Source organism: Penicillium citrinum, assembly GCF_028827155.1.
Source record: "Penicillium citrinum strain IBT 23319 chromosome Unknown utg000009l:1.0-4274883.0:1.0-4276374.0, whole genome shotgun sequence".
NCBI classification, from domain to species: domain Eukaryota; kingdom Fungi; phylum Ascomycota; class Eurotiomycetes; order Eurotiales; family Aspergillaceae; genus Penicillium; species Penicillium citrinum.
Window position 1 is genome coordinate 1,980,633 of NW_026622694.1, and position 27,410 is coordinate 2,008,042.

At 48.1% G+C, this 27,410-nt stretch overlaps 12 protein-coding genes across 12 annotated transcripts; 7 read left to right on the top strand and 5 right to left on the bottom strand.

Annotated features, from left to right (window-relative positions):
• Positions 1 to 982: 982 nt before the first annotated feature.
• Positions 983 to 2,434, top strand: N7469_010215 (putative MFS monocarboxylate transporter; the record flags this gene model as incomplete). The annotated part of the gene is made up of 3 exons (XM_056649120.1): positions 983 to 1,170; positions 1,239 to 1,476; positions 1,532 to 2,434. 3 exons carry the CDS (start codon positions 983 to 985, stop codon positions 2,432 to 2,434), a joined length of 1,329 nt encoding a protein of 442 aa, XP_056496251.1.
• A 689-nt stretch (positions 2,435 to 3,123) lies between these two features.
• N7469_010216 (uncharacterized protein) lies at positions 3,124 to 3,598 on the top strand (the record flags this gene model as incomplete). The annotated part of the gene is made up of 2 exons (XM_056649121.1): positions 3,124 to 3,291; positions 3,368 to 3,598. 2 exons carry the CDS (start codon positions 3,124 to 3,126, stop codon positions 3,596 to 3,598), a joined length of 399 nt encoding a protein of 132 aa, XP_056496252.1.
• A 216-nt stretch (positions 3,599 to 3,814) lies between these two features.
• gpi16 (GPI-anchored transamidase subunit GPI16) lies at positions 3,815 to 5,665 on the bottom strand (the record flags this gene model as incomplete). Its single annotated transcript, XM_056649122.1, has 2 exons — positions 3,815 to 5,240; positions 5,301 to 5,665. The coding sequence occupies 2 exons, from the start codon at positions 5,663 to 5,665 to the stop codon at positions 3,815 to 3,817; spliced, it is 1,791 nt and encodes a 596-aa protein (XP_056496253.1).
• A 373-nt stretch (positions 5,666 to 6,038) lies between these two features.
• Positions 6,039 to 7,038, top strand: N7469_010218 (LUC7 domain-containing protein; the record flags this gene model as incomplete). Its single annotated transcript, XM_056649123.1, has 3 exons — positions 6,039 to 6,081; positions 6,173 to 6,504; positions 6,571 to 7,038. The coding sequence occupies 3 exons, from the start codon at positions 6,039 to 6,041 to the stop codon at positions 7,036 to 7,038; spliced, it is 843 nt and encodes a 280-aa protein (XP_056496254.1).
• A 629-nt stretch (positions 7,039 to 7,667) lies between these two features.
• Positions 7,668 to 10,267, bottom strand: N7469_010219 (uncharacterized protein; the record flags this gene model as incomplete). Its single annotated transcript, XM_056649124.1, has 3 exons — positions 7,668 to 9,449; positions 9,510 to 10,156; positions 10,261 to 10,267. 3 exons carry the CDS (start codon positions 10,265 to 10,267, stop codon positions 7,668 to 7,670), a joined length of 2,436 nt encoding a protein of 811 aa, XP_056496255.1.
• A 714-nt stretch (positions 10,268 to 10,981) lies between these two features.
• On the top strand, positions 10,982 to 11,743 carry N7469_010220 (uncharacterized protein; the record flags this gene model as incomplete). Its single annotated transcript, XM_056649125.1, has 1 exon — positions 10,982 to 11,743. The coding sequence occupies one exon, from the start codon at positions 10,982 to 10,984 to the stop codon at positions 11,741 to 11,743; it is 762 nt and encodes a 253-aa protein (XP_056496256.1).
• A 258-nt stretch (positions 11,744 to 12,001) lies between these two features.
• On the bottom strand, positions 12,002 to 13,806 carry N7469_010221 (uncharacterized protein; the record flags this gene model as incomplete). The annotated part of the gene is made up of 2 exons (XM_056649126.1): positions 12,002 to 13,680; positions 13,737 to 13,806. 2 exons carry the CDS (start codon positions 13,804 to 13,806, stop codon positions 12,002 to 12,004), a joined length of 1,749 nt encoding a protein of 582 aa, XP_056496257.1.
• A 255-nt stretch (positions 13,807 to 14,061) lies between these two features.
• pre9 (proteasome core particle subunit alpha 3) lies at positions 14,062 to 15,167 on the top strand. The gene is made up of 4 exons (XM_056649127.1): positions 14,062 to 14,106; positions 14,170 to 14,354; positions 14,438 to 14,856; positions 14,951 to 15,167. Exons 1-4 carry the CDS (start codon positions 14,083 to 14,085, stop codon positions 15,088 to 15,090), a joined length of 768 nt encoding a protein of 255 aa, XP_056496258.1. The 5' UTR covers positions 14,062 to 14,082; the 3' UTR covers positions 15,091 to 15,167.
• Positions 15,168 to 20,592: 5,425 nt separating this feature from the next.
• On the top strand, positions 20,593 to 21,060 carry N7469_010223 (uncharacterized protein; the record flags this gene model as incomplete). The annotated part of the gene is made up of 1 exon (XM_056649128.1): positions 20,593 to 21,060. One exon carries the CDS (start codon positions 20,593 to 20,595, stop codon positions 21,058 to 21,060), a length of 468 nt encoding a protein of 155 aa, XP_056496259.1.
• Positions 21,061 to 21,984: 924 nt separating this feature from the next.
• N7469_010224 (putative short-chain dehydrogenase/reductase) lies at positions 21,985 to 22,992 on the top strand (the record flags this gene model as incomplete). Its single annotated transcript, XM_056649129.1, has 1 exon — positions 21,985 to 22,992. One exon carries the CDS (start codon positions 21,985 to 21,987, stop codon positions 22,990 to 22,992), a length of 1,008 nt encoding a protein of 335 aa, XP_056496260.1.
• Positions 22,993 to 23,338: 346 nt separating this feature from the next.
• Positions 23,339 to 24,156, bottom strand: N7469_010225 (uncharacterized protein; the record flags this gene model as incomplete). The annotated part of the gene is made up of 2 exons (XM_056649130.1): positions 23,339 to 24,001; positions 24,118 to 24,156. 2 exons carry the CDS (start codon positions 24,154 to 24,156, stop codon positions 23,339 to 23,341), a joined length of 702 nt encoding a protein of 233 aa, XP_056496261.1.
• A 1,259-nt stretch (positions 24,157 to 25,415) lies between these two features.
• Positions 25,416 to 26,917, bottom strand: N7469_010226 (acyl-CoA dehydrogenase family protein; the record flags this gene model as incomplete). The annotated part of the gene is made up of 4 exons (XM_056649131.1): positions 25,416 to 25,549; positions 25,603 to 26,210; positions 26,276 to 26,526; positions 26,585 to 26,917. 4 exons carry the CDS (start codon positions 26,915 to 26,917, stop codon positions 25,416 to 25,418), a joined length of 1,326 nt encoding a protein of 441 aa, XP_056496262.1.
• Positions 26,918 to 27,410: the final 493 nt, after the last annotated feature.

Genomic DNA, 27,410 nt, shown 5'->3' on the forward strand with positions numbered 1-27,410 from the left:
GTGTACTAAAACGCCACAAATTGAAAACATTGTAGTCTCTGTCAGTGACTAGTTTATAGGTTTGCTGAAACTAAACAATCTAGAGTTCAACCAGGAAGAGCGAAGATTGTCTTTTGGAAGATACAACTGACAGCTCAAGAGCCACATAAAGTCACTTTGATATTGTAGCTCCATTTCATTTGAACCACCCAGAGAATTGGAATCGAATTATGAATGCAAATGAAGACAGTGAGCATGCCAAATTACGGCCCAACCTCGCAATTCTGGGTGTTGATGAGTTGTTTATGTGCCAAGACAAACAGTTCTAAAGCATTGACCCATTGAATGCCATTGAATGCCATAGACTCGGAACTCGGCACCTCTTAGGGGCGAAGATGTATAGATTGCGCCTTCTCTTGACATTCGCAATTTCGTAAAAGAAAGAAGTGACAGCGCACTTGAGTACATGCTAAATACTGTTATAGAGGTAGGTTTATAGGTATGGTGAATGGCGTCAAATGTACATGGAATTGCCATTTGAAATATTATCAAACCAAATCATGTTAAAAAACAAAAAGAAAAAAAAAAATAGCGGGGAATTTCCGCCAATAACGAGCAACTATAAATACTCCGGGATGCAATCTCCAAACACCACAATATCTCATGAACTACACTTGAATGGAAGTAGTCTCAACTGAACATCATGAATAAATTCCAAAATGCGGGGATTCGTATCAAAGCCGATCGGAGGTGCCCGAGTCTAAATAATGGGCAAATCTCCAAATTGAAACACTTTCTCATCGGTAGACTTCGGTTACAAACTGCCGGATGAGCCGAAAACGACCAATTTATTCCCGTGACTAATGGAAACCCCGTGGGGTCTGAGGTTAAAATACCCACCGGGGGGGGGGCATAAGTATTTTATTTAAATTAGTCCAGAGGCCCAGGGTTCATCTGGAGGTCTGTGGGGATTGGGATTTGTTTTTTTGTTTTTTATACGGAAATGACTGAGAAGACAAGTTCTCCTAATAACGCGGAGCAGCAGCAAAATTATGCCACTCAATTACCTTCAACTCTTCCGGAGAATGAAATCCCACCGCAGGTTGATGCTTTGTCAAAACCGAGATTGAATGGTGGTTTACAGGCTTGGTTAACGGTTCTTGCTTTGTTTTGTGTCTTCGTGAACTCTTGGTGAGCTTTTCTTGACCTCGCGTCTCATTTTGCTATGATGAGTCTCCATATCTAACCCATAGTTAAAGGGGAATTTTGACTACTTTTGGAGCCTTTCAAGAATATTACCAAACAGACCTTCTATCTGGCCAATCACCATCAGCAATATCATGGATAGGAAGTCTTCAAGCGACACTGATCCCGATGATCGGTATCGTATCCGGTCCACTCGTTGATTCAGGATACATTCGTTCGTTAATCGCGGTTGGGAGCTTCTTGACGGTCTTCGGACTGATGATGAGTAGCCTCGCGACAGAATATTATCAGGTCAATCATCTTCTCTTGTCCTAAATCTGATGTTCAGACTCTAATACTCTTCTAGGTACTTCTCGCACAGGGATTCTGTGTCGGAATAGGCGGCGGGATTGCCTATATCCCGGCTTTGACCGTAGTATCAACGAGGTTCACCACAAAACGACCTCTCGCAATTGGAATTGCTTCAATAGGATCAAGCATTGGAGCCGTTATTTTCCCTGTCATGTTCCGGCAGCTTCAGCCTAAAGTTGGATTTCCATGGGCAGTTCGCTCAATTGCATTCGTTAGTCTCTTAATGGGGATCGTCGCATGCATCATTCTTTGTCGCCGACCAGGTCAGAGGTCTCGTGCTCGAAGTCTCATCGATTGGAAGGCTTTCCGCGAGCCTTCTTACATGCTTTTTTCCATTTCCTTGATATGCGTCATGCTCGCATATTACGTCCCTATCTTCTATGTTGCTTCATATGGTCGTGTGGTTGTACACACAACTACCAGTCTATCATTTTACATGGTAGCAATCGTCAACGGTTCTTCTGTATTTGGCCGTGTCATGCCATACCTTCTTGTCTCGCATGTGAAACCCATCGCTATCTTACTTTTCGTTATAATGGCATCGGCAATTGCGATGTTCACTTGGATTGCCGTTAGCGATGTTGCGGGGTTTATCGTTTGGGCCTGTTATTGGGGTATTCTAAGTGGTGTGATTGTCACTGCCCCTACGGCCATCGTTGCTCATCCAATCTTTTGCTCCAGTCCTAATTGGATGGGCACGCGATTAGGTATGATGTGGGGTATCTCGTCCTTCGGTGCTTTAGCAGGGACACCAATCGCTGGGGCATTGGTGAATCTTGAAGAAGCTTCTTTCTTGCGAGCCCAAATCTTTGCAGGGTGTGTTATGGCTGGGGCTGTGCTTTTGCAAGTATGGCCTACCATTCAAGTCATACGTTACGATCGCATTAATCCTCGATAAAGGTACATTCTCCGTACAGTATACATACAAAGATTCCCCCTGGAATTTCAAACTCATGGCCAAAGTCTAGATGTAATTAGAATGGAGCTAAAGAGTTATTTGATCGGCTCTATTGCCGCTTTTTTATACATTATAGTGGCATTGTCTCATAATTGGAGTAGTCATGCCTATGCGAATGTAGTTGTTGATGTCTCGAACGGGAATGGGTAGATCACAACTTCTATCGGCTTGAAGACAAGATAAGTCTGGGTCATCTCGTCATCGGACATTGCCAGGAATCAGGTCTTTTCCCAAGGCCTAATTGTAAATTACAAGCTTGGTTTCAACAAATCACTGCTGTATGGTAGAATACTTCTGATTGGACACTCTTGTGGCTTACTCATTCGCTGCCGCGGACAACATCGAAGCCCGAACTCATAATGACTTCATTCCATATCGCCGCCCATGAGGTCAACGAATCCCAGTCCTTTTCATGTATATTTATATATAAAAGGGACAAACTAATTTGCCTTCGAAATGGTTTCAATCATCCTTTCAATAATTGAGTGTCTGACTCGTTTTGTGAAAAGAACCAAAGAACGACAGACTTAGTATATTAATACCTCAAGGTGATTTTATCAATCAATACCTTCAATTTTACTCTGTCATATCTAAACTGACAAGTGTTTCCTAGCTGAACATCACTCAACATGCCTGAGTCACCAAATTACAACCGCCAACCTACTCACGTAGCAGGAGGCACAGGTACCACCCCCACCCCGGCGAACAACGTCGGCGGAGGCTCTGGTTGGGGCGATCGAAGTTTCCGCAAAGGTGGTATGGGCGACGTTGTCAATCAAGGACCTGGACATGTAGATGTTAGTGAACCCTTGAATCATCGATCACATTCTTCTAAAGAAAACGATGACTGACAGATGTTTCCATCAAATATAGCCACAAAACCCTCATCAGACCATGGGTGACTTTCTTGGTCTTCGTGATCAAAGGTCTCGTGCTGAAGCGAAGTATCTAGAGCGCGCAGATCTCGCGCAGGATATCAAGCCTACGACTGAGAGTGGCGAACCCACATGTGCAACTGAAGATCATTCATTCATGGGGGTTAAGCCTGGGGGTTCGGATACTTGGCCTGGTTGGGACACTGCGAAGAAGCTCTTTGGGCAATGAGCCTAGGGTGTTCGTATAGCCGTGGACTAATATTTTTTTAATTGCCTGCTTATTCATATGATTCAGATGTTTTAAATTTTTCAACCCGTCATTTTTGTACATTTAATGGAAATTATGATATTCTATTGATAATAGAGCCTTGATGGAAATACCCCAGAAAGATGATTCAGCATAAGGTAGCTAGATTGACTCGATCTCCCTACTGCTTGAAGTGCATTAATCGACCTTTGTCTCTTTAGAACGGATCTTATCTCGTATAGCCACCAACTTTCCAATGATCCGTCCCTTGAGAGTCTGTGCGCCCAATGCAGCCGCCTCATCCACTGAAACCACTCGGCGAACAAGAATATTGAATACAGTGCCGAATGCGAGAGCGATCACGGTACTCGTGAGAATAATCACATTGTAAGGCATACTGAAATCCGGTGTCGGCAGAGGTAGCAATAGACTCGTAGATCGGATATAAACCGGCGTGCTATTAGCCGTGTTCAAAATACGAATGACGGCGGGTGCAACATTGAAACCACGATTCGCATCCGGCGGGTACTCGGTATACCGGAGAATAGCCTTTTCAAAGTCATAAGTAAGGGTTACAGTCGACGCCGCTGGGACAGAGAGTGCCAATTCTAATTGGGTTCCGCGCTCACGGTCGATCGCGGGGCGGTAAAAAGTTGAGGAGATGAGATCGGAGGCTGGAATATCAGTGGTGATTCCATCGCGGCCTGTGATTGTTGCTTGCAAGGTGTGGATATATGGGCGCAGGAACCACGGCAAAGACTCAAAAAGAATGAAGTCCACGGCTGTGGTGTTTGAGGGATTGCCAAATATAATACGCATTCCTCCACGTTCTTGGCCGTGGCCAACAATTGTTCGCTCGGCATTCAAAATAGGATTCTCGAGAGGAACTGGAGTGTTGACAGCTTGCTCTGGAATCGAAAGGTCGAAGGGCTGATCGGGTGCCAAATTAAAGCAGCGTGTGAAGCCATCGTCCTTTTTGACCTCACTTGATCCTTCGGTAATGAAAACCTGCTTTTCATGAGGAACACGGAGGCAAACGGAGTGCTCATGGGTGCCATCGGGACCTGTCAAAGGACAAACGCCATTCAATGTCCGTCCAAACACCTCTGATAAACTCCAGGCATCATCTGTGCTCTTCTCAAGGGGGTAGCAATTGTCATTCGAGTTATACGGCTTGGAAGTATCGCAAGCCAAGAACTCATTTGCAAGGGGCCTGGGGATAGGGTTTGATCGAGGTCGTTTTGACCGTTCGATATCTAGGACCATATCAACACTCTGTTCAATTTGAATGACACAGTCATCCTCTGTAGTACACATTGGCCGCATGTCAACGGACATACTCTGCCATGCAGCATCGAACAGCTTATGACCATCGAACAGTGTGGATATGCCTGCCTTGCCCTTGCATGGGAGGAGCTTCAAGAAAGGCGTCAGATTCTCCGTGCACACTACTTCACCGGGCAAGGTTCCGTGAAGTAGATGTAATCCATCGGCATTCTGGTGGTTGCCAGTCGGTTCAAAGGAAACAACAGGGCGAGTTGTCCTTGTTGAGTCAACGAAATTCAATGAGGCGCAGAAAAGGCCCGAGAGGGATTGTGTCAAAGTAATCCACTTTGCGAAAGCCCTGCAACCATTATATTCTAATTAGACAAGTAATTCATCCCGATCCCACAAGAACACATACTCATCATCATCTGAAGCATCAATCCACGCCCAGAGCTCCACACCCGTACCACCTTCTTTACTGCCACCCCACGGCCGCGGACCCCAGCTTTCAGCATCCCATCGTCCCGTGGTGAATCGCAAGTGAAGTTCCTTGGTATGTGCGTATTGTAGAATTTGCCCCAGGGCCCGGGGAAAGTATTGGAAGTGCTGGTTATCGAAAGATTGCTGGGATGTATTGCTTCGGAAGTTGAATGAAGCTAGGAGGGAGGATTGGGGGAGAGGTTGTAAAAAGAGCTGTTCATGGTAATCCGACGACGCAAAGACATCCAAGCTCCATAATGTGACAGCAAGTGCCAGCAACAGAGAAAAGGAGAAGGTCGTCATGACTGCATGCCGCAGCTTTTAATTGTTGCCGCTCCTTGCCCATGCGATGTCCCGTAGACGTCGGGAAAGTTCGAAGCGACTGCGATTCGGCGAGCTCCGGAAAGCCCAAATTGACAAGTCGCCGTGTCACCGCAAGAATTTCTGGAAATGCCCAACAATCCTGGCCATTCCACGGTCAATCTGGAAATGAGTTGAGGCTATGATTGTTGCTGAGTCCCTTGGGATGTTGATTGTCCAAGCTGACCGCCTTCCTTGCCAGGCGTCTTCCTTAACGCCGCATCGAAAAACCTACCCAAACCGTCATTGATTGTTCAAAGCTCGCATTATTCAAGTGATCTCCTTTAATTCTTCCGTCTGACGCCCAGGGATCATCATGGCCGCAGAACAGAGAAAGCTGCTGGAGCAGCTGATGGGAGGTACGCCCTATCATAGCAATCCAGTTCTTCTATCAAGCTACGCTTGTCTTGAATCTCACGATCTTGAGCTAACCTACATTTCGTTATATAGCGGACCAACTTATTGGTACTGGAGCACAGGGACGCAATGCGCAGCTCTCTATCACAGACCCGAAAGTCTGCCGTTCTTACCTTGTCGGCACTTGCCCGCACGACCTCTTCACGAACACCAAGCAGGACCTCGGACCATGCCCCAAGGTGCACAGCGAAGGCTTGAAGACGGAGTACGAGACAGCTTCAGCAGCAGAAAAGGCGAAATGGGGATTCGAGTTCGACTATATGCGCGACATGCAGAAGTACATTGACGACTGTGATCGGAGGATTGATACGGCCCAACGCCGTCTCGAAAAGACCCCGGACGAGATCCGGCAAACCAACAATCTTGTACATTATCCACATCCCTCAAATCTTTGTAAATTGGTTTAATTGACATACTAACTTCCGGCTCAGCTTAAACAAATCGCAGATCTAAACAACACCATCAACACCGGCCTTCTCGAGATTTCTGTCCTAGGCGAGACAGGCTCCGTCGCCATGGCCTTGAACGAGATGCACAAGATTCGCACAGCGAAGCACCAAAAGGAAACTCACGAGCGCGATCTCAAGAATCTTCAGGATACCTCGGGTCCTTCTGGCCATCAGAAACTACAAGTTTGCGACGTTTGCGGTGCGTACCTGAGTCGACTCGATAACGATCGACGATTGGCAGACCACTTCTTTGGAAAAATGCACATGGGCTATTCGGATATGCGCAAGGGTTTCAAGAAGCTCAGTGTCGAGCTTAAGGGCCGTGCCCCACCTGTACGTCACCACGAAGAAGAGGATCCCTACAGTGCTGGTGGCCGTTCTGGTGGACGCGGTCCGCGGTATGGCGGAGGTGGTGGAGGTGGATATAGACGACGTGGTGGAAGATGGTGAATGGCCTTTTTTTCTTCTGAATTCTTGGTCTCTGTATCGGGTCTTTTGCATAGCGCAGGCGTTTTGTATGTTCAGGTAGGGGGAGATGTCCAGTTACGATGGGAAGCTACTGGCCATGCGCTTAATATATCCTTGTTTGTTTAACGAAAAACTTCTACAATCCACATTACATATAAATTTGGAATAATTGAATGATGGTGATATTTCTCATCTAGTAGTTGAGTATCTTGAGGGTGTGATAGCTTATACGAGGTTGAGCGGCGAGATGTATGTTCATTCAAGTTACTAACTAATGCAGTCTGTAAGTGGTACTATAGTCAAAGCCCTAACTCGGTCGAATTGGCTTGTCGGTGATTCAAGTTGAAAGCATACATCCACCATTCATCAAAGTTTTCAAAATAAGAGAAATAACCAAGTGCGAGAATGAAATAGAACATTCGAATCCGTTGTGTCTCACGAGGCGATACATAGCACTCGGGGGCTAGTTGTGGGTATTTCCACTGTTGCATGAAAACTCCCACCCTGAGACTTCGCGGTAAGGCTGCCGCCCACAAAGCCACTAAGAAGAAAAACTAACTATTTAGACTGTACAGTACATAGAGTGATGGGGATGGTCGTAAAGATATCAATTAAGCATTCGCCTGCGGGACGTGGCCGTTTTGCTGAGTCTCGAATAGCGCATTCATCAGAGTATCATAATTGACTGCAGCGGCCGGTTGCCGGACTAGAATGTTGCGGACAATATTCAACTGCGCCACATCCACGTTTGGTGCCGTTTTGAGGAGTTGTTGTATGGCGGGCTCGTTCACTTGTGGGCCCAGAACTTGGATGGCAGCTGCAACACCAGTGACCGCTGCTGGCTGCCCCTTAGCAGATTGGCCCGGCTGCACTGCGCTTTGTTGGCCATAGGCCGTGGGATTCAAAGGGTTCTGTAAGGTATTGGCTTGGGGCTGACCGGGCTGCTGGAATCCAAACTGTGGCTGTTGCGACGTGGCCGTTGCCGCGGTCAGAGGGCTGGCAGTAGATCCCGGCTCAAGGCTTGGTTGATGTGAAGGAGGTTGAACAGAGGGAGTGTTGGAATCGCCGGTCTTGACAACAAAAACAACTAGAAGCATGCGCTCATTGATGGGACCCTCGAGAGAATTGTTTTCCAATAATTCGATAAATTCTGGTTTAGTCGTGGTACCGGCTTCAATCGGGACGATATAGGTATCTTTGACAGCCGTAAGAGGGTGCTGTCCAATGACTCCATAGCGCTTGCGGCCCTGGAAATATTCAAACAGTTTATCAAAGCCCGCTTTTTCGGCAGGAAGGTCAGGGCTACTGACGGCAATCACGGATACGTCAGTCGAGGCGCTGAATCGTAAACCACAAAGGTAATTGCTGGCAAGCCTTATGTCGATGCGGCCGTCAATCAGTAACGTCGATGGCGCGAGCTGACTCCAAGGGATGCGACCACTCAGGTCTGCGCCTCCAACATGCTTTGCGGAGGACACGAATTCAGCCAGAGACGCCATGGCAACCTTACCACGCCAAACAACGCTATCGTCGCTGAAGTCCTTTGGCGAATAAGGAGGCGATTCAGGTTCGTCATCTCGTAACAGATCATCAATCTCGGCATCAGCCTGAATCCTGCCATGAGGTACGGGTTCCCGAATATTGGGCTCGACCTCGGGGAAGACATGGTCGTGATGTTCACCGGTAGGCGAGAGCCCTCTTGTATGGCCTTCGGTTTTGATTCCTTGCTGTGATTTTGAAGTATTAGGGCTCTGGTTTCCAGGACTAGCATCTGTTTCAGTTGCTCGACGGGGAGGTGCTGAGAAGACAGATTCAGTGGCAGCATGAGTCTCGTCTTCGATGAGCTCCTCTCCTTTGTGTGTCCGGCGAATGCGAGGTCCTTGTTCTTGCACGATCACGTGTTGCCGCTCTGATTCTCGCTTGATTTCTGCATCTTTCTGTTGCAACTCTTCGCTCGCCATCTCTTCCGGCTTCATCGTAGACAAGGACTCCGGTGAGAGACTACCTACGAGCAACCGATCTCGCAGAGAAGGATTCTTCTTTACGTTGAATATGACCGTTCGTAATTGCGCTTTATATGCTGCATTTGGCTCGCCTGCCTGTCCACAGAGATTCCGATACATAGCATCTTCGATTGCCAGACCAAGTTGACGTGTAATATGCTCTGTTGATTCTCCAGCCGGAAGTGGAGAAGCACCTTTCTTCTGAGCCTCCGCGACTTGTTCTACAAATAGCTTGATAATAGCAACAGCCGCACTCTTACGAGCAGGAATCACCAAGTCTTCCACGGTCCCAAATGTGCCTGGGGTTTCTGGGGTAGGCTCAGTTTTGGTTTTGGGGGTTTTGTCTGCGGCGGGTGACGGGGAGACTCGTTGCTGTTTCACTTGGGGTTCCTATTTCAAGAAAAACGTTAGCATGGCACTGTATACACCGAGGGGCATGTAGATACTGACCATATCTGTCGCACCGGGGTCCTCGAGCTTGCGCTTGATGGTACTTGATCGTTTGGATTCTGTACTTTGAGCATCCTTTTCTGGCTCGGCCGATGCAGAAATGCCTGTAGCGGGGGACACGCCAGGGCCTGGGGTTGCAGAGGTTCCAGCGCGAGCTGGAGTGCCAGTTTCCGTCTTGCCCTGGCTCTTCCGACTGCTCTTTTTGCCTTTCTTGCGCTTGGATTTCTTCTCTTCGGCCTCTTGCCGTCGCTTGACTGCAAGTGCTTCCCATGGCTTCTCTCCCTTGGCGATCTTTTCCAGCAGATGTTTGTGGTTTTCCGGCCGGCATTGTTCACAATAGTACTGATCTGGTTCCTCGCCTTTGGCGAATGTAAGGCCCATACAGTCGTTGTGTTGCCAGGCAGAACACTGGTCACAACAGATCATGTCCCGTTCCACATCTTCCTCTTCTTCGTATTCGCCGCAAATGCATCTGATTATCTCCTCTTCGTCGCCATCTTCACTGGGTCCGGGGGTTGGCTCGGCTGAGGTTTTGCTGTTCTTGTCTTTGGGGCCTTTTAGCTTGCCTTTCTTCGCAGGAGCGTCGGCAGGCAATTCGAGGTTCTTGTGTTGGCCTTTGGTGGCTCGCCCTGAGCGCCTTGGTTCATCTGGGGTCAGTGTTAGCATGGTCTTGTGCAATTTCGTATGGATGAGCCGAGCCTATCCGCTGCAGGGTACCAGTGCGTGGTTGCAGATGTGTACGAGAGCTTACCAGCCATGTGTGGAGATATGGACACCGAAGTGTGCTACAGCGCAATGAGAGAATGAATTCTGTGATTGCTCAAGAGCGACGATATGCGCCTGATCAACCACCAAGATGGTCTCTACGGGATCAAAGGGCTAGAAGAAAGAGAAACACAAAATAGAGCGATACAGGAGAGAAGACGCTGTCGCCTGGTGCCTAGTCCACAGTATTACTTGATCACCAGAACTGCCCTAAAACTGTGCTTTGCAAGCTTTCCGCAAGTGGAGGGTGGCAAGAAATGCGCCTGGATCGTGTTGTGATGGGATGTGCAAATCCCTTGCGCGTTACTCGCGCGGAATAAAAGCGGGGTTGCGTGAGGTTTAGGGCCACGAATGCCCTAGTATATTCAGAGATGGCAAGGTCAATCGCTCGTCACTATGTGCGGAATAGTCGCCTTTGCTGAAGAAGGGGCGCGAACGCGTGCGAGAGATGGATGAAGGAATGATGGAGCAGCGTGGTGGTGTGCGACTGAGAAAGGCAGGAATATGCTTATGTCATCTGTCATGTGACTGATATCATGAAGCTGGAGAAGCTTCCCCACCGAGGCAAAATCCACTTTTGAATCAACCTGGAACTACATGCAATAGTTGGAATTTCAACGCGATTCTTCATCCTGGTCCCTTTTATTTTTGTTCGCGTACCTGAGGTTTCCCGATAAGACCCGGAGATTAACTTTATTTTCCCTATCATGGCGGACGTCCGATCACTCCTCCGTAGTGAATTAGCTTCGCGCAAGGGTTCGTCACCCAACACGACCGGAAATCGAGTCAGCAAAAAGCGCAAGGTTGATAATGGTGATGGCGTGATGCGAAAGAAGCTACGGTCAACCGATTTGGAAACAGTGGAAGCCGCCGCCAACGCCCAAATTGCCGAGTCGCCTAGTGAAGAAGGCAGCGCGTCTGACGAAGTCTTGGAGCCCTTCGAGAGAGGGGATGAAGTTGACACAGCTGGACCGGAGCCGCCATACGAACAAGATACTCTGTCGTCGACCAAGCAATCAAGCAGAACAACAGCCCAACCTACCCAAGCTTCTGAACCCGTGGACGAGGACGAATGGGCCGCGTTCGAACGCGAAGTCGCCGCCCCGACTCGAATCCCGCAGGCACCAGCTGCCATCTCGGCAGAAGCCACTATCTCAGCAGCCCCAGTAACCAACGAGGAGCTTGCTGCACGAGAACAAAGAGATACTGCCTCAACAGCAAATTCGCGAGAGGTAGAACTGGAAGGCGAGCGCGAGGATGCTGCGAGGCTCTTGGAGGAGGAATTTGATGAAATGGACCAACTTGAGGAGCGTGTGCGGAAACTGAAACAAATGCGAGAGGAACTTCGTGAAAAACGTGCTCGAGACGAGGCAAGAGACCATCTTATGGTTACAGACGAACAAAGGGAACCGGAAGAAAGTGACACTGATGAGGATGATGACGATTGGGATGATTGGCGATTCAAATGATTTCATGGGAAAGCAATGACTTTTAACACAAAAGGAGATCAAGCCTCCTCTAATCTACGATGATACCCTTGGAAATTGAAACAATATATTGCAATGCCGCCAACATCATGGCGAGTACCAAGCAGTATTGCGAGTATTTTTGACCCGATTACCATTATTACAAAATTTACCGCGAGCTATGTTTGCGAAGATAGACCTAGTGATCTTATGAGCTATCTAAATGTATTTCAGATTCGACTTCGGCATTGGTGGTACTAATTATTGGTTAGGCTTGCTAGAAGACTCAGTTGGTACATCGTCGAGCTGCATGTAGCTGCGTAGCCCATCTTTTCGTACTTGCATAGCTTCGGCTATTTCAGCTTCCCCTTCACGGAGAAGGTGTTTACCGCGGAGAAGATCACCGCGTTGCCTTCGTTTCTCCTCTTCAACCTGTTTCTCCCGCTCTGCAAGTGCATTTTCGCGTTTCTCTCGTTCGCGTTGCTTTCGATCGTGCTCCTCCTGCTCCTCTGCTGTCATTTGTACCATTGGTGCCGGAGGCAGCGTGGATATGAAAGCCTCAATCATTGGGTTCCGAACCTTAGCGGGAAGTGCAACATATCGAATATCGGTAATCATGACGGTTGGAAGAGCCTCCAGCTTTGAAGATCGATTGAGGGCATGGAGTGGGACCGATTTGAGGAGTGCGGAGAGGTCTGACTTTCGCTTGGCTTCGGGAAGCTTGAGACGGGATATATAGTCACGGTAATATTTCTCTCGGTCCCTATCATGCAGTTTTGAGTCTTTCATCGGCGCCTCTTTGCGGTATTTTCGTTTAAACTCGGGCCAGTAGAGTTTAGGCGTGGCGTATTCCTGAAGGAATTCCAAGTATTTGATGCGAGGATCCTGCTTCTCTTGCTTTGCCTTGCGCTCTTGGACATCCTTGATCCGTTCATTGCTCCACCTCGAAAATATTTCGCGCCGGCTCTTCATGTTTCTGGGAGCTGTATATCGAGAGTCTTCAATAATTCGCCCTTCCTCAATGACGTTTTCCCAGACTGTGAAAGGATTAACATTGTAGTCGTCGAGGAGGTCACGGAAGAGTGCTTCAGCGTCGGCATCTGTGAGCTCGAGGCCCTGGGCGCCTTCCTCCCACTCCTCATCCACAGGTTCGCCGTACTCCTCGGGATCAAGCCCATAATCTTCGCCCATTGCCTCAAGTTGATAGGCCATGTCTTCTTCGGTAAATTCAACAGGCTGGTTTTCAGGAGCCACGCTTTCGGTCCGCGCTCGCTTTGATGGTTGACCTTCATCTTCATACTCGCTATCGGTAACTTCGACCTCTTCGTACTCATCACTATCGTAGGGTTCGCCCATTGGTGCTGCTGACGCCGTTGCTGTATCAATATGCGTAGGGGCTTGAGCTGCTGTAGCCTCTGACTGATGGGTCGGCTTTTCTGAGACGGGCTCCGTAGACGGGTCCTCCGGTTCACCTCGCTCTTTTCTTTCTTTCTTCTCGCGTTCCAGGCGATCATATTCAATCACACCTTTAAGGATCTCCTGGGGAAATTTCCAAAAACTCTCATTAGTTTCTGGATTATATACGAAACGCCTTTTCAATTTAGTTTTCACGAGTAGCCATGGCGCGCAATCCGGTATAGGGTGCTTGGACTTGGGTCTATCTTGAGGTTCCCGTCGGCCACGATCTTGATATCCCTTTCCGCCCCGGAAACCGCCACGGCCATGGCCATGTCGATGCTCGTTCTGCTGCGCGCCACCGGGTCCGTACCCTGCAGGGCCATATGGAGTCGACGAGAAGGGTGGTAAAGTCTCTGGAGCATAGTATGGAAGTGATTGAGAGGGTTCTGCAACAACTGGACCGGGTTGAGGCACAGGCAATGGAGCGTGGGGTCGTGTGTAAGTCGATTGCTTCGTTGTAGCATTGTAATAGTATAAATGACCTGGAATTCCATCGTCAATCAGAAAGTTCAATGTCGGCAAAAAGATGTCAACCGACCTGTGGGTGCTCGATGCTCCGTCCACCCTGGAGGTAGGGGAGGTGGCGCGGTGTATGTTGATTTTAACATATTGATAAGGGTGACTGGGTGATTCAGAGCTAATCAAACAAAGGCGAATACTGAGGCGCAATGGTCGACCAGCAAAAGCGCAAAGCCGCGGCGAAGCTTTGGTGTGGTGAGGTGGTCCGAGCTTGGCGGATGACAGAGCGGACGCGCAGGGCGAGAGTGCCTGGACTTGCTGGAGCTCACCTCACCGTCAACCACCTCCATCCCCCTCTACTCTCCCAACTCATTCAACTCAACTGCTTTCATTGAGTTCTTTCCTACGTCTAGATTTGATACATCATGTCTCGCCGATATGATTCACGGGTTTGTCAATCTCCGTTATTTGGTCGCCGCAGCTCCCGACTAACCTATGACGATTCTCGGTAGACCACCATCTTCTCCCCTGAAGGTCGCCTTTACCAGGTCGAATATGCGCTAGAAGCAATTTCCCATGCCGGTACTGCCCTCGGTATTTTAGCTAAGGATGGTATTGTCCTCGCTGCTGAGAGGAAGGTGACCAGCAAGCTACTGGAGCAGGATACCTCCGCCGAGAAGCTCTACACAATCAATGAGTACGTCTGCCAATACCCTCTGGCCTTCGAAATAGCTCTGAGGGGATTATATTCGTTATTGCAGATGAACTAATGTCCTATAGTAACATGATTTGCGCCGTTGCTGGCATGAACGCCGATGCCAACATTCTCATCAATTACGCCCGTCAAAATGCCCAACGTTATCTCCTTACGTATAACGAAGACATTCCCTGCGAACAGCTTGTCCGCCGACTGTGTGACTTGAAGCAAGGATATACTCAACACGGTGGTCTCCGTCCTTTTGGTGTCTCGTTCATCTACGCTGGATGGGATCACCTTCGTCAATTCCAGCTGTACCAGAGCAATCCCAGTGGAAACTATGGTGGCTGGAAGGCCACAAGTGTCGGTGCCAACAATGCCAGTGCTCAGAGTCTGCTCAAGCAAGATTACAAGGAAGACTCCACGTTGCAGGAAGCTTGCGCAATGGCCGTGAAGGTACTGAGCAAGACAATGGACTCGACAAAGCTCAGCAGTGAGAAGAGTAAGTATTTTTCCGCAACTTTCTATCCTCGGGCCTCATTCAGTCGCCCTCCTTGCTTGCAAAAAATGCTGACCCGTGTTTCAACGCTACGCAGTCGAGTTCGCAACAGTGGGTAAGACCAAGGATGGCAAGATCTACCATCATCTCTGGAGCGCAGATGAGATTGATGCTCTGCTGCGGGAACAAGGGCTGGCCAAGGTCGACGATGAACCCGAAGCAGGCGATATAAAATAGATTAATACCTTCGTCTGCATTTGAAATACTTCCGAATCAAGAGCTGCAATCTACTACTATCCTTGTGCTCCCAATTCCATCGACGGGTAAACTATGCGGACAATTTATTGTTGCTGATGACTGCATCAAGTGTTGCTGGCGTCTGACGTGGCAGACACCCATCGGTCAAGTCTCAACAAGTGCCTTGTTGTCCCCGATCTGATGATGTTAACGCAACGAGATCGAGCAAACTTTTACACGTAGTCTGGATATCCTGTGGATGGCTTGTGTTATTGGTTGAGCTCAACTGTTGACATTAGATTACCTCCTATATATGTAGATCAGGCAGGAAAGTAGTATATAATGTCCACGTCCCCAGTCCACCCCCGGGCTTTCAGCCACCTTAATTACTTCAAAATTCGAAGACATCGCAAGGTCCATGGGTTGCAAGCTGGGCCATACCCCAGGGCACTGATACTATTTCACAGATAGTAAGTGTTACTATCTACTACACTGTAGTAGCCACTAGTTTCGTTGAAGCCCACAGGTATCCATGACTTAGTCATTCAATTTAGGGTCACGCTCTGTTGCAGCTTCTTACTAGTGGGTCTTGATATTCAATGCTCTGATATATTACACTAAAAAATTAGTGTAATAGCAGCTACCCCTAAATTGGATGCCTTTTAGCCTTACTACTATCACGTAGTAAAAGGCATACTCCAGTCATGCAAGTTCTTCTGGTGATAAATTGCTGCCGAGTTCTTTGATGTTTCCAATGTCCACATTTCTAACAAATTCTGGACATCCTGTGTCACCAGGAATCAAGCTTCGTCTTATAGGAAGTACAATCATTGGTTCAACTGTCATTCAGTTGTTGTTGCTACCTGAGCAGTTCAGGCATGAAAATGCTGACATAACCATACCAGCTCTATATATTACACGTGATGTGGAGGGGAAGAGGGGTTTCACCTCCAGTTGACGACATCCCATTACTCCCTGCCGATTCTTTTCACAGGTTGCCTGGCTCCTTCGTTCGATCTAATGGCTAGTAGGTTATATTCGATAGCTCAGGGTGACTTTTTACTCGGGCCTCTGCAGCTGAAATCCTTCTTTTACCCCTGATGAGACTCGGGTGGTCTCAGCGAACCGCTCACCCAAAGGCCACGGCGCTTATGACATGACTAGGCCCCATCAATACAGCCATTGAACATCGATAGCCTATCGAAGAATCGAAATTAATTTGATACGGCCAATTGCACATTTCTTCAGGCTTTTGGATCCTCCAAAGAGGTGCTGCTCATCACTTTGCAGAAATTCGATTAGGACTTGATGTCACAGACTATGTGCTTGTGTGGTACATGAAACATCCCTAACGTTCCTCCACTGGACGCTAATAGGATGACCAAAAAAAAGAAATCAAAGGGAATTTCGCGAGTGCACAGAGCTTCCTGGCGTGAAAAGAAAAGAAAAATGGAAGGGAAATACAAAACACCGAAACAAGAGACAACTCAATCCAGCCCGCTGCTCGCTCAAGGAAATCCACCAATTCTCGCAGATCCTAGTCACATTTCATCGGGTAAGTGTGGTGCGTCGATCCTCTCGCTCCCGTTGCAAGATGTAAATTTCCTTGTCCAGGTCCATAATGAGTTTTCGGGACCGGTCCATTGAGGCAACAAGTGTGCCCCCCCTCACGTTTCCACCTTTCCAGGCGGTCGACTTCGGCGCTTCGCCGACGGAATTTAGTCTCAATCTTTTCACAGAGACGGCATTTGTTGCTTTCGTTCTCGGTCATGTTCACGAGTTTCATGCCACACGTCTCGCCTGTGCGGTATTCATAATTGCATCGATGGGCGAAACTAGTCCAGCTCCAGTCTCCACATGAGAATCGTTTTTGGTTGTAAAAACACATGCCTATCAGCTGGGTTAGTGCCTGTTGACCCAAAGAAGCGATCTAACTCACTTGCTGTCGGACCTTGTGCCTTGTTTCAGATTGATTTAGGGCACACGATTGGTCTTTTGTTGAACCTATCCTAAACTTCTCTGGCAAGTTTGATAGGCTAGTCCTCGACACAATTCTGGTCAAGGGACTTTGAGTGGTTGACAATCGGCGAAATAATTATTAAAGAAGCAGAAAGCTCTTGCTTGAGGAATATTTATGGACTTCGATTGCTCTTTTGAGGTTTTGTATTTGAAACCCGGGGGGATGATTTCGAACTTTACATCCTGTGATGGGGATTGAAACTTCTATTTATGCTTCGGTCGATATTCTCATGTCACCGACAGAGTTCCCCAGTATCTCGTCGTGGTCCTGCTGATCGACATTCATCGGTGCGGGACGGCTTATCGTCCGTGTCTTCCATACATCTGATTTCACCTTGCAACCTGGTTGAGGTCGATCCGGTTGGCTGTCAGCATCTCTCCTGGTAGTGGAGACGGTAAGATGCCCAAGGTTTCTCTCGGATGGAGCCACCATGGATGAACCGTTGCTTCAATCATGCATGCAACTTCTTGCCTGTGGCGATTTCCTTCCCCATGATGATGTACGCCAGGTGGAAAATCCCTCAATTGATGGTTGTCCTCTTCCAGTTTTTGGTCTCGACTGCTGCAACTATGCTGGCGACAGATTGCACTTCCCCGCCTTCAGGTGCATGCTGTTCGCATGGAGTCATACTCCTGTGATCGTGTTGCGTTGTGCGTCGTTGATCCTGCATGATTGAGTTGCCCCCGACCTCTGCCAGCTGTCACATTGATGCAATTATCAGACGTCTTTAGTCCAGGGTTGCCTGTCTTCTTAGTCCAAAAGGAAGCTGCACTTTTCCCGAATGTGACAAGACTGCACGTTCCCTGTGTCTCCACATGGGATATTTCCAACATTCCACCTTTCTGACTGCCTAGTGTTGCCACTTTGGATTGGTCTCGACATGCCAATGTACTGGATACTCGAAGCGGCCGCTAGGTCGAGACTTTCATACTTTCTAGGGTGTATGACATCCCACGGTGCTGTCCGTGAGATTGCATACGCATGCATGCCCACATCATTGTGTCCCCCTCTCACCATTTCTCCCTTGCCATTGCTATTACTGCATTGGGCAATAATCCAGAGTGAAATTAGTACCAGGACATGTGCTGGGATCCGTGCTAGTCATTCCATTATGATATTTTGCCGAGCCTTCCTTTGCAAGGATCACAATTGCGACCTGACTTCGTCCCACGCCGCCGCACCCTTCCGCTCCTTGTCTCTCAGCCAATAGTCCCCTCACCCGGGTGGCAACAAGTCGCGTCACTGAGGCTCGATTGAGTGGTCCTCCTGCACTCAGGGACACGGGCCACGGAATTGGGTTTCTCGCTCGTCCTCCATTAACCATTTGGGGCTTGGACGGGAGAGATCCATTTACGTTCAGCTGATCTTTCATATCTGCAGAGAAGGAATTCTGCATCTGTCCCCGCTCATGTGTATGGCTCATCTTTATTCATTTGTCGGTTTCGGGCGAAGGTGATAGGAGTTCAGTGCCGTGCGGCGCGGCCGTCGCAGACACGAACTGTGACACTTTCCACATATTGCTCTTCCACATGCAGCTGCACTAAAGCTCGGAGACTCTGACGTGGCACCTTATTTCTGGCTCGAAATTTCTCAATTCCTGCTAGCGAAGGCTGACTGGAAGACCGTGGACTGAGGAGCGCAACGTTTATGGATTTTATGGAAGCTCCACAAGAGTGATCCAGGCCTCTATCCCTGTCGTTGAGTGTCCTGAACAAGTCCTGTTAATTTTCTTTTCCTTCTTGTTTTTGTTCTGCCTCCACTGAAATTGAAAGGTGGCTGTATCTCTTTCCTAGCTGGACAGGGTTTCTGATCCACCAGGCATGAATCCATCAATACGGCAGCATATCGTCAGATGATATCGCGTCGATTATGTCCAATTCCTCGAAATTGGAAGTTGATCCATGACAACATTTGAGTTGGCAGCCAGGCATCCTTGAAGGCCCGTGAACAGCCCCAGAGGGGGTAGTTTTGGAGGGGACCGATCTATCATGAGCGATAAACTGGTTGCATCAGTCTCCATCTTTTCGAATTGACTGTCCAAGCCCCCTGCAAATTTGCGTTTCGCCCCGTCTTACGAAATGGCCACACTCGTTCTGGGGGACCCCGACCACTCAGGTGTCTAGCCAGGATCGGACACTAGAAATCATGGCAAAGGAATAGATGTGATTCCTGCCCAACATGAAAAGTTAATGGAAGGATCTCCAGAGCCATCAAGTCCGAGCTAGTGCCATATTTCGCTCATTTAATCGGTAGTGGACCTGGGCCCCCCCCATGTTACAACGTTGAAATTGGATTCTCAGACGCGCATACACGCTCCCACAGCGCTGGGCTCTTCTGGTCCCGTGATCTTAAAGTCAACGGAGACTCCCGCACCTTCCACGCGTATTCTTCTGCCGCACGCATCAAATGGTTGCCGGCTCTTCAAGCTTTGGGATTCGAAGGCCAGAGAGCCACCGCCTCTAGCCCGGGCCAGCGCTCCCAGATTGGCCAGCGAACGGGGAGAACCTTTTATGCAGCGGAGTGTGGTGGCCAATCACAAACCCTGGCTGGGATGTCGGTCATATGCAACTAGTCTTCCTTTTCTCCACCCATTAATGTACGAGGGCCACTGCTGCATATCATCACCCACGCCAGGTCAAGTCATGGCTCAGGCGTATTGGTTGATTGAAGGCTGTCTCGAAACGGGCTCTTGCATTCGTACTATGTATGAATTTCTAAGTATCAGCTCCGTTGCTGCTGCTGCTGCTGCTACATGAGGTCAGATTCGCGCTCTAGTCTGCAGGAATTTTGCTTCCGTGCTTCTCGACTTTCCAAATGCGTTGTGCTGACCCTTTCCTGGTTTGTTTGACCAGTTTCCTTTTTTTCTTCCCTCTTGGTGTCCTAGGAAATGAAACTCACGCAATCTCTGCGTTTCTACTCCGTAGATGACTAACTGACTCACTGACTCACTAACCGACTAACTTTTTGCCTTTGTTTTTTCTTCCCCTTTCCCATACAGCAGAGCAACCGATCTTTCAATGGTGAACTCCGAAGCTAAAATCACGTAGCCATGATGAGATCAGATTTTGAAAAGAAGCGGCCCTGACCCTATCATGTAAAACACCAGTCTAACCAACTGCTCGGGTTAACCCAATCATAAAATCTGCTTTAAGCATATATATCTGAAATATCATCGTTTATTTCGAATACTCCAGCCATCTGATCCTGGAATGTTCAAAATTTCCTATTGCGGCAGTCTGGTAAGCTCACTACCTAATCGGGTTAGGCTGTAATGACGTCAATATGATTTGCCGCCCATCGTCAATGCAGAACCGGAAATTGTCGTTGGAGTTGTAATTCGTATTTCTTGCTTTCTCAAGGGACTTTATCTTTTACCTCTGTTAACCACTCCTATCAATCGCATTTATAACAAATCCTTATTATCACTTGTTCATATCCAAGTCTATCACATTCATTCTCGACACAAACTTATACGACAAACCATGTGGAAGAGCATCATTTCGACCGGCCAGCAGGCCACTCGCGGAGTAGCAAGCCACCAGTATCCCTGGAAACCATCCACCGGAAGCAGTCGTCTCTTCAGCTCCTTCTCTCCCCTCCAAAAGGAACCCCCAGAGGATATCGACCGCGAAGCATTGACACCTGAACGATCCGAAGTCACGAAGACCGGAACCGACAACGAAATTGCCCATCACGACTCTGCTTTTGATCCGTCGAATACTGCCCCCGAGAGCGAGCTTGCTGCGACAGAACAGGAGACCAAGACCAAGAACAAAAAGGGATCACTTAATATGAGCCCCGCGAACAAAGACGTTAGTGCATGGCGCGGCGCGCAAGAGGGTGGACCGGATAGAAATGTTGAACGAGAAGCTTCGAGCAAGAGGGGTTCACCTAACAAGCGGCGAACGATTCATGTAAAGGATGATGGGACGCATGTATCATATCGATAGGCGTACTCGTAATTGTTCATGTTGGTGTTCTAGGTATCTGAATACTGTTTATATCAAAGTTCCAAGAGTTCTCAGGAAGTGCTCCCTTTATTTAGTGTAGTGTGTCAACTGCCGATATCCATATCGGAACACTCCTACCTAGGAAGTTAATTCGGATGTGTGGATTATGAAGCTGGAGACCTGAAGGTACCGGCATTGGAGATAGCAGTCAATAGTTGTCATATACCGATTCATAGGTATGGATACTAATACAGTAATAACACTCGCGACAAGGTCTTTTCAAACATTCATCAACTACTACAATAGCAGTTATGCAAACACTTGTTGTGTGCTCCGATTTCACCCAGAGTATAAGTGTAATGCTTAGTCCGAAATGAAGATGGATGGATCCGATGGATCCCCCGAACCAACATAGGCCAGGTCAAGTGGTCGAGCCTGTATGTTCCGCGTGATATAAGGCTGTGAACGAGTTGGCTACGTAGCCCATGCTGACCATCCCCTCCTTTGACTAGTTAGTTCGGATTCAGTAAGAAACGTCAGTAAAGGGCCAGTCTTCCCCACTGTCGGAGTGGAGACGCTATTCCCAAGTAGGGCAAAACGGTCATCAAGATCTATGAACCATAGTCACAAGCATGGGGTATACCGGTACAGCCTTGTTATGCTTGCGACGAGCCCGTTTACTCAGGATTAGGCTGAAAATAGGACTATACCAAGGTAGTGAAATATTGTCATCTGTATCTACAACAGTTGAATCCTTAACAGAAGGATGGAAATTCAGTGAAAACCATATGAAAAGTATTTAAGAGCGTTCGATGGCTGCTACTTCTCACTCATTTTTTCATCTTCTTATATATCAGATTTTCTTCGAATACTTCCCAATTCTTGCTTGAACTTCTTGCCCATTCTCAATACTATCTCTATACAATGTCTCGCTATGTTGCAGCTCACCTCGATCCCCAAGGCCTTGGCGATGCCCGCCCAACAGCTCTTCAAATCATCAAGGATGAGGAATTCGAGGGCAGGCTCACTGGAAAGGTCGCCGTAGTTACAGGGGTTTCTTCTGGCATTGGCATCGAAACTGTTCGGGCCCTAGCAGTTGCTGGTGCTACTATGTACCTCACTGCTAGAAATCTCGAAAAGGCCGAAAAGGCATTAAGTGACATATTCGACGCAAGCACAATGACACTCGTGCAAATGAATCAGGCTTCCCTGGAAAGTGTGCGGGATGCAGCCCAGACCATTCTCTCCAAGACTTCCAAGATTACCCTGTTCATCGCGAATGCCGGGGTCATGGCCATTCCAGACCTTCAATTGACCAATGAGGGGCACGAGATGCAACTCGCAACAAATCATTTATCCCATTTCCTACTCTTCAACCTGCTGAAGCCTGCTTTACTCGCCGGCTCGACGCCAGCATTCTCGTCTCGTGTTGTGGCAGTTTCTTCTGCCGGACATCATCGTACTGCCGGCATCAATTCGTCTGATAATTACCATTTCCAGAAGGGTGACTATGATCCCTGGGTCGCGTATGCCCAATCAAAACTGGCAAATATTTACATGGCAAATGAGATTGAGCGTCGATATGGGTCCCAGGGACTACACGCTAATAGCATCAACCCCGGAATTGTGGCTACTGGAATAGCTGGTCATTTGAGTCCTGAAGTCATCGCGAGCATGTTGCAAGATAAGAAAATGCTCAAAGTACAGAAAGGAGTGGACCAGGGGGCCGCAACTACTATTTATGCTGCTATCTCGAAAGATCTCGAGGGAAAGGGAGGAATGTATCTAAGTGATTGTGCTGTGGCTGAGAAAGGTGAACACGATTGGGTTGAAGCAATGAGTGGGAAATCTGCACCGCACACGTTCAAGCCTGATGATGAAGCAAGATTATGGAGAGACTCCTTGGAGATGGTTGGATTGTCTGGTGAGTAGTTATAGATCCCAGTCTTGGGGATTGCTTTGTGGTTTAACTTGAGAATTACACTAGTAGTGTACTAGTACGAATACACTCCTTTACGAAAATAAATTCAAATCCATAGATGTAAGCATCGTTGCACGAGTGTTACATTGTCTTCATTTCCAATCGCTGGCCGAGTTTAATTATCTTATATTGAAATGAGCTTATCTGATCGTACTGCTGAAAGTTGAATATACCTAAAGTGCAGTCACAAGGATCTGAGACTAACGGCCCGCCATATTAATATTTCCAACCTTGAACGGATCACCACCAAACCGGATATGACACTCCACCTGGAGTTATTGGCCAGTAATAATATATTTACTCCTTCGCAAGAGAGATAATCTCCGCACCCTCGATGTTCCACACTTTCTCCTTGCCACTGGGGACATCACCCTCCAACGCCTTCAAGCCCGCAACAACAGCCACCTTACCAATGACATCGGCATCCTGGGCCCAGCCATCTTTCAGACCAGAGTGAACCTTACCCATCCAGCCAGCAATAAAGCGAACTCCTGCCTCCAGAGGCCGACTTTCCTCCCGAGTACCAGTAATTAATCCAGGACGAAGAATAACCGTCCTGTCAAACCCGAGCGCCTTAACATCCTCCTCAATCTCGCCCTTCATGCGGGAGTATGCAATATTGGAAGTCTTGTTTGCGTTGGCAGAGGAAATCAAGACGTAGACCTTCGAACCAGCCTCCTTAGCCGCCCGCGCAAGCTCAACGTTCAGCCCATGTTCAATCTTGTATTGATTGTCGAAACCACCTGCGGCGGCACGAGTTGTCGCGAACGAGGAGATGAAAATACCAGGTGTTGGGGTGAGAGCTTGGAGTTGCGCGGCCCAGGTGGCGGTGTCACCGGAAACAAAGGTAGTGAGCTTGCTTTGCGGAGCTTCGGCGGCGATGTTAGGTGTACGTCGGGATATAGTATCAACTCGACTGACGGCCGGGTTGGAGAGGAGATTAGAGAGGATGTGGGAGCCCTAGTCGCGGTGATTGATTGGTTAGTGGGGATATGCTTGGCTTATGGCTTATGATAGATGACGCATGATATTGTTTGGGGTTAGTTGGGGTGGGGGGATGTTGAAGGGATTCATACCACCATGCCAGTGGATCCGATGAGAGCTACGTTCGCCATCTTTGCAGTGGGGTTGTCAGTGAGAGCTGGTCTGCGCTGCGTGAAAGAGGAAGCTTTGAAGGCAAAGGCGAATCGAATGCGCCTGCGGACTCTTTTCGTCATGACCCGCGCTAGTGCGCATCTGGTAATTTGGATCTAACCGATCTACACGAGATACCGTAGAATCGCGTTTATTGAACCTCGCGACGCTAAGGGCTGCCGGGGATGGTCAGGTACATCTAGTGATTTGATATACAGAGTGCAGCATGCTTAACTTTCTACTCATGATCTGCTTAAAGTTTCTTAGACTCCGCTATCAACAACGCCGCTGTCAACGCGTGACGCATTCAACTGTTTGTTGTCGAGTTACAGACTTCAGGTAACACGAGCTCTCGGCATCCCAATACACGGAAAAGTACTACAAGAGGAATACTTTGAAGTAGAAAGAGAAGAAGAAAGAATAGAAGAATTGTATTTAGAGACTATGAGGAGCTCGTCTTAGCTTCGTTCATAGAGAACTACTGAACCCCAGCACCACGTTAAGGTGCGAGCTCTTCGCTGGGGTAAATAGGGGATAGATCAGTTGTTATCAAGATGTCGAGTAGTATGGGGAAAGACTAGGGGAAGATCTAGGGGATAAAAACAAAAAAAGAAAGCAAAAAGATGGGGGATAAGCAGGGAATAAGTATGAAAAGAAGGGGATAAGTGGGAAGTATGTAAGTATACAGGAAGATGAAACTAAATGTGAAGACACCCCGGGGGGGGTCTTCAACCTCAGAGCCGACAGAAACTTGATAACATAGAAGACAAAGGCAAAGAAATAAAGACAGTAAGGTAAAGGGTAGAGGGAAGATATGCAGATATGGAATAAGAATAGAAAAAAAAAAAGTTGATGGGGAAGATCAAAAGGTATAGAGGAAGAATTGTTGAGGAGATTGGAAGAGGAGAAAAGGAAAAGAGAAAAAAAAAGAAGTGGGCGATGGGCGGTTTTTAAGGCGAGCGAGAGTGGCGAGGGATGGACTCGAGGAAGGTACGATTTGCATGTTATGACCAGAGAAAGACGACATTTCAAAACAAAAACAAGAGCAGTTCAAATAATTTAGGGCAGGAACGAAGGGAGACAGATGCACCTAGCATTGGACTGCCAAGTAAACAGCCATGCCTATGATAGGCGAAGTATAGAAGTACATAGAAGATAGTACTAGGACTAGGGTATATAATAATCATATAATTAGCGACCTAGCTATTGCAATACAGTTATTCTATGGATATCAATATAATTAGATCTTCGATGTCTGAGCAAGCTGTTTTTCCTGAGCCTGGTAGATCTTGACCAATTGTCGCACAGAAAGATCAAGCAGGACGTCCTCAGAGCCACCAGGAATCCGAGCACCAGGAACATCACGGAGGATAGCTGAATAAGTTAATCGTTATCCAAACTTCCGGTATCATGGAAGAGTCACATACCTTCAACAAGTTCTCCTTGACCAGTTTGGGTGAAACCATTGCCACCGAATAGAAGCACAGCACACTGAGCACATTCATTCAGGACCATTGCAGACTTCGCCTTGGCTAAAGCCGTCAATCCGCCAAGTTGGCGATCACCTTCTTCTTTGCTCATATGTGTCAGTTGGTAAAGAATCTGTTCTACCCAAGCCCACATGGTTTCAAGTTCAGCTCCGGCCTTGGCCAGGCGATGACGAACGACGGGCTGATCCATAAGAGTTTTACCAAATGCTTCACGCTTGAGACAGTAGGAGAAAGCCGCAGATAAGGCCACGCGTGCCTGACGAGTGACACCGACGGAAATAACAAGACGTTCGTGATTGAAGTTAGTCATGATGATGCGCATGCCGTCACCTTCTTTGCCGACGAGGTTAGATACGGGGACCTTGACATCGTCGAGCTCAATATAGGTTGTTCCACCGGTCTTTTGGCCTGCAACTTGAAGTCGACGCATGGAGACGCCGGGGTGATTCTTCAGAGGCACAACGACAACGGAAAGACCCTTGGCACCGGGGCCACCGGTGCGAACTGCCATAGTCGCATAATCAGACCAGATACCGTTGGTGATCCTGTTAAATAAAATTAGTTAGGTTCAAGTGTAAGTCAAAATCACATGATATATGGGATAACCGACCATTTCTTGGAACCGTTGATGATATAGTGTTTTCCATCCGAACTCTTAGTAGCCGTCGTGACGATATTCGCGACATCACTACCAGCCTCAGGCTCAGTGATAGCAATGCATGCGCGCTTTCTTCCAGTAAGAAGATCGGGGAGGAATCTTTCTTGTAGTTCCTTGCCGCCGAACTTGACAATCGGTGGGATACCAAAGGCAAAGCCGGCATTGAGCGAGCCACCCGGGCCACTCAGGCCAGATCGGGCCAGCTATCGAACTAATTGTTAGAATAGTTGTCCTTAGAAGCTCAATTAATGAGGTCCTCACTTCATCACAGTAAATCCCAGTATAAATATAGTCCCAATCCTCAACCTTAACTCCTAGAATATCATGAATCCCCACGCGCTTGCACCATTCGACGGGAAGTGGGGCGGGCATGTTGGGTAGAAGCATATTGTGCTTGCAAAAGGTTTGGAAGACATGCTCCGGGACCGTGCCAGCCTTTTCCCATTCCATCGCATGTTGAATGAGATTCTCCCAAGCGAATTTGCGACAAGCTTGTTGGAAACGCCTGTGAGCAGGCGTTATATACGGGGAAGGGAGACCGCGAAGGTAAGGCGGTTCGGAGAAAGGAATGGGATTGAGAGAGTTTTCGGCCATGGTGAGTATTTTCGCTGGCGGGATGAATCAAGTCGAGGTTGGGTGCTGTGCAACTTCTGGGGTAAATCTTGGGGGTGGAGTCTTAAAAGTAGCTTAAACTGTTTCCTTTGTAGTTCTCCGCATTGATTCGACCGAGGCTCGGTGTACCGCGTCAAGCCACACATGCCTGTGCACAGCTGAGTCATCTATGCAATGTCATATCGGCTTTATGAAAGGCGGTGTATATCGACAGTAATGGTATTTGACGTTCAGGCACTAAGGCACCAGGGCGGTGACTCCCGCTATCGGTGTGCTATCGATAAGAGATTGAATGATCACGCAATTCGGACTAACCCCGATGAGGCAAATTGGTCTGGGGAATTTTCTATACGCGGCGGATTTCCAAGCATGTCCCCCTCTTCTCTCTCCACTTGCTTTTATTTTTATTCTTTTCATTCTTTCTATCTGATTCATTCACTCTGGTGATTTCTTGTCTTGCTTTTTTCCTTTGCAA

Excerpts from the sequence above, each read along its gene's own strand:
- pre9 (XM_056649127.1), top strand. The coding sequence starts at position 14,083 with ATGTCTCGCCGATATGATTCACGG. Across the intron at positions 14,107-14,169 it reads CTCGCCGATATGATTCACGG|ACCACCATCTTCTCCCCTGA; the intron begins GTTTGTCAATCT and ends GATTCTCGGTAG. Across the intron at positions 14,355-14,437 it reads AAGCTCTACACAATCAATGA|TAACATGATTTGCGCCGTTG; the intron begins GTACGTCTGCCA and ends AATGTCCTATAG.